At 35.7% G+C, this 10000-nt stretch overlaps 1 protein-coding gene across 1 annotated transcript in view; it reads left to right on the top strand.

Moving 5' to 3' along the window:
- LOC125033573 (pre-mRNA-processing factor 19-like) overlaps window positions 1-6783 on the top strand; it is an 8525-nt gene extending 1742 nt beyond the window's left edge. Inside the window, exons 2-11 of the mRNA XM_047625196.1 lie at window positions 719-868; window positions 996-1137; window positions 1650-1788; window positions 1919-2113; window positions 2352-2474; window positions 2771-2866; window positions 3054-3221; window positions 3492-3630; window positions 4381-4585; window positions 4781-6783. Of these exons, the coding sequence (XP_047481152.1) occupies window positions 719-868; window positions 996-1137; window positions 1650-1788; window positions 1919-2113; window positions 2352-2474; window positions 2771-2866; window positions 3054-3221; window positions 3492-3630; window positions 4381-4585; window positions 4781-4922 (1499 nt within the window). The 3' untranslated portion in view covers window positions 4923-6783. The remainder of the gene's footprint in view (window positions 1-718; window positions 869-995; window positions 1138-1649; window positions 1789-1918; window positions 2114-2351; window positions 2475-2770; window positions 2867-3053; window positions 3222-3491; window positions 3631-4380; window positions 4586-4780) is intronic.
- The last annotated feature ends 3217 nt before the right edge of the window (window positions 6784-10000 follow it).

Genomic DNA, 10000 nt, shown 5'->3' on the forward strand with positions numbered 1-10000 from the left:
TACTGAAGCATTATTCAGCACTTTCTTCAACAAAATTCTATTTTCAATAATATTATTGGCTAAAGACAGGGATAACATTGACTAACCATACTGCAATAAATAAGGGACCCACCAAGATTTGGTTATACCTCTATAGTTTGAAGTCAAACTCAGTTGGGATGTAATTTTGAATTTATTACACCAATTGTTTATATTGATTTGTCCTTTGTTGATTCAGGAACAGGTTAGCCCAATATTGACAGCTTTTACCCAAACCATACCAATTCACATGCTGGGTGCTATGTTTAGTCAGCTGCTCAGGTCACAGATTAAAATTATGGGAAGTATGTCTTCCCTGCATTCTGTGAATCAGAGTACAGCATATTTGACTTATTGAGTGGCTTCTCAGTGACTGGAGTCATGCCCAAGCAATTAAACAACTGTTAAAGACAGTGAAAAACATTAAAGTAGGGGAAGCTTGGTAATCCTTAGAAAGGTTGACATGCTCTGTCATGCCAGAAATTACATGAGAGGTTTGTTTTTACAGGGGTGCAAACTGTTAAGCCATAGCTTCACTGGACTAAGTTTACTTTCTAGAATGATTGTAGTGATAATTTACTTTGCACAGATTATTTTTTATCCCAAGAGTATCTTTTCCTTGTTGCTCTACTTTTTTCTTCTCATTCTCCTGTTCATAGGAATAGTGATACTAATGAAGCTTTTCCAATCATCTTTTCAGTAAGTAATGAGGTGCCAGACCAGCCAGTGGTATCCCCACTTTCTGGGGCTGTCTTTGAGCGCCGGCTTCTGGAGAAGTACATTGCAGAAAATGGAACAGACCCCATCAATAACAAGGAACTCAGAGTTGAGCAGCTTATTGATTTAAAAGGTATGTTACTCAGTAGATAATTTTGGCTTTTAATTGATGAAGTAAGTATGCATCATTATAAAAGAGGATTGATAAACTTTAATTATGAGCCTTATTTTAAACAAGTTATTTTTCTTGCCTTTTGCAGTTCCAACAGTTGCAAAGCCTAAACCTCCAAGTGCAACTAGTATTCCTGCAATCCTCAAAGCCCTGCAGGATGAGTGGGATGCTGTTATGCTTCACTCCTTTACTCTGCGTCAACAGCTCCAGACTGCTCGCCAAGAACTCAGGTAGGAAGTTGATGATTTTCACATTTTATATACGAGTCTGCTAAGATTGGGCATGAAACAGTTATCAGAAGCTTTACATTATCTTTCAGTATATTTGAGGGTAAATCTGGCAGTGACTTTCAAAAAATTATTTCATTCTCATCATTATATCAGCTAGGTTTTATCCAAGTCCACTTCCAAGTGTGTTGTGATTTTCAATGGAAGGCCTGAAATTTTAAGTCCAACTCTGTAGTAGGACATTGTCAAGCAGTCACTGTGGAAGATGTGGTCTGGCAAAGGCCTTGTGTATATTCTGGCAAGATTGAGCTTGCAATATTTACTTCATAGTTGAATTGCTGGGAAGTAAAATTAGTTAGATTATATATATATAATGCAGAATATTTGTGTACTGTATAAGGTGTAGTACTCTTTGTGTTTCCTATTATTATTATTTTATCTAAGACTGTGATTTTATAATCTAGAGGTTTTGATATATAAAACATGCAATCCTGAAATATTAATTTTTTTCCCAGTCATGCCCTGTACCAGCATGATGCTGCTACTCGTGTCATTGCCCGTCTGAACAAGGAAGTAACAGCTGCTCGTGAGGCCTTGGCAACACTGAAGCCACAGGCCGGAATTGCACCTGCTACACCAGCTGGACCAACTATTGTAAGTTGTATTAATTTATTTACCCTTATCGTGTTTTTGTTATTGTTATTATTATTTGATTTCTCAGTATAATCATTTCAGTATCATAGAAATATTTTTTGAGCAATCTAACATTAAAATTTATTTTTAGGCTGCAACAGCAGAGGCAGGAGGTGCAGCAGATGTCCCAGGAGAGGGTGCAGGGTTGACCGAGGACGTTGTAGCACGCCTGCAGGACACAGCCACAGTTCTCACACAAGAGCGAAAGAGACGAGGCCGAACCATTCCAGAGGGCCTTACACCATCGGAACAGATCAGGAGCTTCAATACACTTGCATCTCATCCTGTAAGTTCTCTTGACTTGCCTGTCCTATTTCAAAACTAATTTTATTCTGATATTTTTAAGGAATAGTTTTTCTTAGTGTTGAGTCTTTATTGTAAAAGTAGAGAAAGAACAGCTTGGGTGTAGAAGAAGTTGGCCATCACATTATCATAATTGATCAAGCTTTCTTTGATGGCAGTTGTTTATGTGTAACCCAAATATTTAAAAGATATTGTTAAAAGCATCCTCTCTTTCCCCATAGGGTTTGCATAGTGCTTCAGTACCAGGTATCTTGGCCTTGGATGTGCATCAGAAGGACACCAGCAAAATTGTCACTGGCGGAAGTGACAAGAATGCAACAGTGTTTAACAAGGATACAGAGCAGGTAAGATACATTTCCAATAGAAATATAGCAATAGGTGTGTAAATTTGTGTGTGCATGTGTCAGTGCATACACAAACATTTATTCATATCATCCTCTTATGGTTCTTATAGTGGATCACAGAGATTGATAACATAGCTACATTCCCCCCAAATCAGTCTGATATGAATCCTCCTCTGACACATGCTTACAAATCACTACCATTTGTCACTAACATGTTAGGAGGTGATGTGAACTTCCATATCAATTTCTTTGAAAAAACATGTTCTTATTTTTAATAATAATCCTTATCCTTTTAGGTGGTTGCTATCCTAAAGGGCCATAGCAAGAAGGTATCCTGTGTGGTTTATCACCCCACAGAAGATACTGTTATCACAGCTTCTCCAGATACACAGGTGTGTAGCTGTTTATCATGAATTTCAAGAATAACTTTTAAAGTACTGTAATTTGTCTGTGGGCCATTTTTATTTAGTAATATATATTTCTTTGCATTGGGCATTAACCCATGTAATCCAGTGCTTATCTATTAAGCAAAAATGAACCATGATTAGTACTTGATCATGCCAAATGTCCATTTTCTAGATCCGTGTTTGGAACGTGGGAACTGCTCAAACGCTGCAACTGATCCGAGCTCACGATGGACCTGTTACTGGCTTGTCTCTTCATGCTACAGGAGATTACCTTCTGTCAGCTTCCCGTGACCACAACTGGGCCTTCTCAGACATCAGGACTGGACGAGTGCTTTGTAAAGTGAGTTGAAATATAGGCAGACTGTGGTGTGGTCCTTCTCTGCTTTAATAGTTGGTCTCTCTTGTTTAAAATGGAAATTTAGAGTGTAACCAACATTATTAGTTTACCTGTATTATGACACTGCCCAGGCTGTATTATTTGTGGAAATATGCAGATGTGATTGTAACATTTCAGTTTAGAATTCAGAATTCAAGCATGTTATTGTCTGCAAATTTTGAGTAGATTTGTTATTTTTCAAGTAAGATTAACATTGTCATTTTTCAAACCTAGGTATGCGACACATCTGCTAGCTCCCCTCTGACAGCTGCCCAGTTCCACCCTGATGGTCTCATTCTTGGAACGGGAACTCAGGATGCCACTATCAAGATCTGGGACTTGAAAGAACGCTCTAATGTGGCCAACTTTCCAGGTAAGAATAAACTTAGTGCTGCCGGGGAAAATGAATAAAAAATGGGGGAAATGCTGTGCTCATTTTCTATATTTTTTGTGAAATTTGTCTGCACATAGATAGCTCTGCTAGTGCTTAACCACAAAGGAGTCAGTTAGTAGACCTTGTGACCTCACCTGATTTGAATTGGCAGAAAAAAAAAAAAAAATTATTAGTGCTATGAATATTGATGGTGTTATTTTTATTATAAACATTATAATTACTATAATGTTATAAACATTAGTAACAGCAAAATAAGATAACGTCAAATGTTTTCATAAATCAAAGAAAAGGGTAAACGAGGGAGACAGGCAGTACTCGTAATTGGCTCATTTGGTGACTTTGTACAAGTGTAGCCATCTATGTGTAAAAACAATCAAACAAGTAACTCACAGTGGGCATGGCACATACGTACACGTCATGCCCGTCGGCATTGGGTTAATCTGTTTCTCTTGTTCTCTTCTGTGTATGGATTCTTAGAGAATTCTTACTCCTTACAAAGTCATTATAAAATATCTTTGTTTCAAAGAACTGTTTCTTCTGTCTAAACTTCACCTAAGTTACAATATTGAAGACGATCATAGCTTATTCCTGTGTCTTGTCTGCAAGATTAGGAAATTAACCTTCAATCATATTGAACAGGATATGTACCTTGGGATAATGAAGACATATAGATTCCCAAAAAACACAGCATAGGTAACTTTTTATTTATTTCTGTTTCTGTCTTTCCAGGTCACAGTGGCGCTATTAGTTCTATTGCCTTCAGTGAGAATGGTTATTACTTGGCAACTGCAGCAGAGGACTCTACTGTGAGACTCTGGGATTTGCGTAAGCTCAAGAACTTCAAGACAATACAGCTTGATGAGGGTTATGAAGTAATGGACCTATGCTTTGATCAGTCTGGCACATACTTAGCTGTTGCAGGAACTGATGTTAGGTGAGTAATAATCTGTTGTTAACCTGATATGAAGGAGCTTAGAAGTTTTTTATGTTCAACTGTGTGCAGAATACACTTTTGAGTCTATGCTTGTAGCAATATTTCTGTACTGACAGATTACATTATTAGATCCACTTCTTTATTTCTATGTAAGTCTTCCAGTGATGGTTAAAATGGTATTTTTTTCTCTTACAGAGTATACCTGTGTAAGCAATGGACAGACTTGCGAGTTTTCAACGATCACACTGCCATGGCCACTGGTATTCGTTTCGGCTCAAATGCTAGTTATCTTGCATCTACATCAATGGACAGAACCCTGAAGATTTATGGGCCGTGAAATGTGTATATATTTTTAGGAATTTTTTCATTTGAAATTTGTAGAGTAGCAGCAAGATTAGTCTATTTAAATTTTTATGAATTGTTGCAGTTTTAGGAAACTGGCAGGTATTTGTGACTATGTTGCGCTGTATGTCAAAGGTCAGTAATGCATTATATAAATGGAAGCTTGCTAAGAATGCCTGGTGTGAACACCATGGACAGTGTTAGAGAGAAACAGAGCTGCAGTGTAATCATACCATACATTAGAGGGCCAGTTTTACTCTTCTCTTTATGGCTCTGATTGAAATTTTCATCTTTTTTTTTTTTTTTTTTTTTTTTTTCTAAATCAATCTCCTTTTGGTATTATTCATTATTTATATTTGGTGTATTACCTTTTTATTATCAGTGATTATCCTGTCAAATGTATGGTATTCTATTCATAGGAAGTGTTATAGGAAGTATAGTACCTGTCTGGAAATGATGGGATGTCTTCCCTAGACAAAGAATGGAGAAACTATTTTTTTTTTTTTTATGATGCTTTTTGATAAGTCAGGCCATTGTTCTCATAATTTTTTCATTCTTTTCTCAAAAATATTTCTTTATTACCAGTAATAGCATTGATTCTCAGCTTATTGTTGTCAGGCACAGGGTAAACCATACCCTTTGCCAACACCATCAAGACTGAGATGCCAACAATTAAGTTAATTTGGCCATATATAATGGTCTTTCAAGCAAACCATTCATGTTTTGTTTCTTTAATTATGTTTTAATGTTTATGATGCTTATATAAAGTAGTGCACAACTAAAACTGTTTCCAAAATGCTTCAGAATGAAAATACATGAGAAAGAAAAATGCTTGTAATATCACATAAAACTGTGATTATATATATATATGTACCTATTTTTTTTAATTGGTTAGAAGTCAACATGGATCTGCTTCTTCATGATATGCCAAGCAATATGGTGTACGAGTTGTTTTCCAAATTGCTATTCCCTTATGCAAAAGTAATTGTAATAATGTTGTGTTTAGTTTATTGTGGTGGCTGTTTATTTTTTGTTTTTTGGTATTTTCTTTAATGATAAATCATACCATTTTGTGTGTATATACTTTACAACTGTTAAAAAAAGAGTGATTTGTATCTATGTCCAGGCAGTATCAAGTGGCTCACAACAGCAAGTTTTCAGTGTACTAGTTGTGTCAGTTTTTATCATTTATTCTGAATGAATGCGATTCAGGGATATTTTTTTCTTTCCATTCTTTTCTCCTATCATACATTCACATTTTTTCTTTTGCTAATAAATTGCTTATGATTCTGTCTTGTTCCAAATTCATTCCCAGTTAGTACATCTTATGGTGATAAGAAACCTTTTGCCATGCAGCCAGTCATACCGAAGTACAATAGAATTTTTAGCCTGTGTCATTTATGTAATTTTCATATACACAAAATTGTAATAAATGTTATGAAAGAATAGATGCTTAAGACTCAAAGTCATTTTGGCCTCTTAATTATTAAGTAAAATTGTTGAAGAGAGCAGAAAGTGATTAATAATATAAGTTTAATTCCATGGAGAAGGATATACTCATTAGAGCTTTGTCTTTGTCTTCAATCTTTCTTTTACTATTTGTTTAGATGTGTAACTTTAGAAAGTATAAAATTATTTTTAAGATGTAAAGAAGGAAAAAGGAAAGGATTACATTAGGCTGGTACTTGGCAAGAAGAGATGGTATGGAAATGAGTAGAAATTTGAGATACTTGCAACTGGGACAAGTTTTCTGCAGCCAGTTTGTCTTCTGTCTTTAATTTGATGTAAGATGAATGAGTAAGACATGAAAGCCTCTTAAGTGTAATGTATGGTAATAAAAATTATTAGTAAATATTGATGGACATTTTTATTATCCAGATTTGCTTTGGGATATGTAATGTATATGTAGTGATGGAAATGTGAGGAGAGACAGGTAGGAAACACTGAAGTAATATATGGAAAAAATGTGAATACCAGATGATCCTCCTTCCATAGTAAGACCATTTACCTAATATAAATCCAATGCAGACATGGGTATAGGATATGCAGTTCATGGGGATTAAGAGGTGTGGATAAGTTTAACAAATTAACAGAAATAGTTGTGTGTATAAAAATTAATAGGGGATAGGCAGTATACATACAGTTAATAATATAAAATGATAGAATGTGCCATCAGCTATGGCCATTAGCATATAACACAGGGGAGGTACATATGAAAGAAAATTTGCAGTGTAAGTCAGTGGCGGGGATGACTTAGTGAAGTTTCAAAAGGGAGGCCCATAAAAGTAATGAACTTGAGAAGATGTAAAGACTAAAACTACACAATTCAGAAAGAGTTTAATTAGTTTTGACGCAATTTTATAGAATACCTTTAGAATCTGAAACATTTCTGATGGAAATATGTAACTGATCTGCTTAGTAGCAAGAATTAAGTCCAAAGGTAAATATGTGGCATGTATTTAATTACAACTGTTTTTAAAGAAAAAATATGAATGAGAATGGATATCTTCACAGTGCAAGAGATGTATTTGACTGGGTTTGATTATATCTTAAGAAATCCCCCCCAATCCCTTGCCCGTTGTTGTCGTTGGGGGTGCTTAGGAGGCGGAGACTGGGATCCAATGCTGGGGAACTCCCTAACCTTGGGACTCAGCCCTCGACTCAACAAATTTTGCATGGTCTTTTTTTTCCCCTCCTACTTTTTCTTTTCTGTCCCTTCACCAACACCTTCTACTTTCCACTTCCTAAGGTGTGAGAGCTGTGCTGAAAGGATGAAAGGCTGACTTTGTGCCAGTCCTGAACAGCTGGAGGGAGCCATGGTCACGGTATTCCCCTGCTTTAGTTGTCTAGCCCATACCCCTCAAGGGACCCTGAGGGGTGGACCGTTTCTCTCCCCAACATACTCCAAGCTTACCATGGCCAACAATGAAGATTTTATACCATTATTAGATAGCACATTTATTTTGCTTTTAATCATTAACCATTAACCATACTATTATTAGAGGCAATGAGGCTTGCCTCTTCATCAAATAGCTCCACCAATTAAAACTCGCCCGATTCCCTGACCCCAGGCTCTCCTTTGACCATGGCTCTGAACACTACAACTAATACCCCCTCCTCAATTCCTACTAGTACAGTATCCACCCTAATCAACACCCCAGGAAATATTTCTACTCTCCCAACATGCTCAACTTCAACAACTATACCCCCACAACTACCCCATCCTCCCTTATTACTGTCTTACAACCTTTTTGTCCACCTCCCCATAACACTACCTCCCTCAACACTACTCCCTCTTCCACATGCCCCCGTCCTTCTACTACCCCCATCTCTACAAAATTCTTAAATACTCTATTTAGCCCAGCCAAATGGGACCGATTTTTCGTGATCCCTCCCCCAGCTTCTCACACTTCCTGCTTTGACAACCTGTTTTCATTCCTCAAATGCATATACATCCTTCACTTGATCTAACCCCTATACATTACCTTACCCGATCTTAACCCATTTACTTGTCAATTCCTTTGCCCAGCTTTGAAAACTAATCACTAACTCAACCACCCTTCACAACCATTTACTATAGTGCTACATGACCTTAGATGTCTAGCACATTTATTTTGCTTTTAACCATTAACGTAACCAATTCATAAGAAATACTTGTATTTTAGATGAAGGTATAATCAAAATTGGTGAAACATATCTCTCCTTGTTAAGATATCCATTCTCATTCACACCTTTTCTACATTTGTTGCGATCAACATGGTCCTACAGTATCTAACTTTTTATATATATTTTTTATTATCATCATCATCATCACTTGTGACATTCTGGTACTGAATGAATTAGGACAAAACTCTTTACTAATAAGGGCACAGTTTTTATATAAAATAAATCTTTATACTTAACTGTTTTATTTTACCTCTTTTTTTATACACCGATAGCTTCACAAACCCTTAGTCAACAAGGAGTCAGTCCTTGACCTCACCTGCATACCCTATTATATGAATTTTCTGGGGAAAATGTTTATTCCTAATACAGATATTGTTACTGCTATCATTATTATTGTTATTATAACAGTAAGAATAACAATACTATTAAAAAGAAGCATTTTCTTTCAAAAAAATTTATGAGTTAAATAATTCATATCATATAGGCCTAGTAATTGATTGTGTGGTGAAGTCTGAAGCCATCTACAGTATGTATGAACAAAATTAAGAAAACAAATCAAATGTATACATACTCTCCTGGCATCAACAAGTAAACCACTGAATGCCAATATACATTGCACCATTGCAAGTGTTCTACAGGGAGATACAGAAACTTTAATAATGCATTAAAAAATAAAAAATCTTTCCCCTTAATCTGAAATAATTACCAGATAATTCACTTGCTTTTAACACACTGCCCAGACAGATAAACCATAGTCTTTGATTATCTTAATAACCCCATGAACAAGCTTTTACTAGATAAGTGTCTCATACAATATCTAACTCTACTGATTGCCAAGGCATTCTTTATCCTAATTTTTAGTATCTAAACTAATCTTCTTTTAGTGTGAAATTGTATAACTCAAAATAAGTACTTGAAATGCATTTAATATATACTGAATTTCTTCTAACCTGAATGTCCGTAATGATGTGTAAGGTAATGTAAATGAAACATCATTGATCAGATAAGTTTTTTCTTTGAATATGACCAGCACAACTTCACTTACATATAATCTATACAAAGTTCTGTCTATACATTCACTCATTCACATGGGAAAGGCTTGTGGTTTGATAAATAACGGCACAATGGTTATGTAAGTACACCTGGTGCCACCCAAAAATATCAAATAACAAAATTGTGTTGACATGAAAAGTTTTTTTTTTTTTTTTTTTTTTTTGGATAAGATGAAAAAATATGTCCTTTCCTTTCATATATATCATGTCTAACCTTCTTTACAGCACTGCTATATCTCACACAAGTTCCTTAGCTTTCAAACTTCTAAAAAGATTACATCTTGTGTTACCTATGCAGCAGCAGTGATAAATTTGTCTATCATTTTCCTTTCCTACAGAAACACAGCAACATGAT

This window comes from Penaeus chinensis, chromosome 2, assembly GCF_019202785.1.
Source record: "Penaeus chinensis breed Huanghai No. 1 chromosome 2, ASM1920278v2, whole genome shotgun sequence".
NCBI classification, from domain to species: Eukaryota; Metazoa; Arthropoda; class Malacostraca; order Decapoda; family Penaeidae; genus Penaeus; species Penaeus chinensis.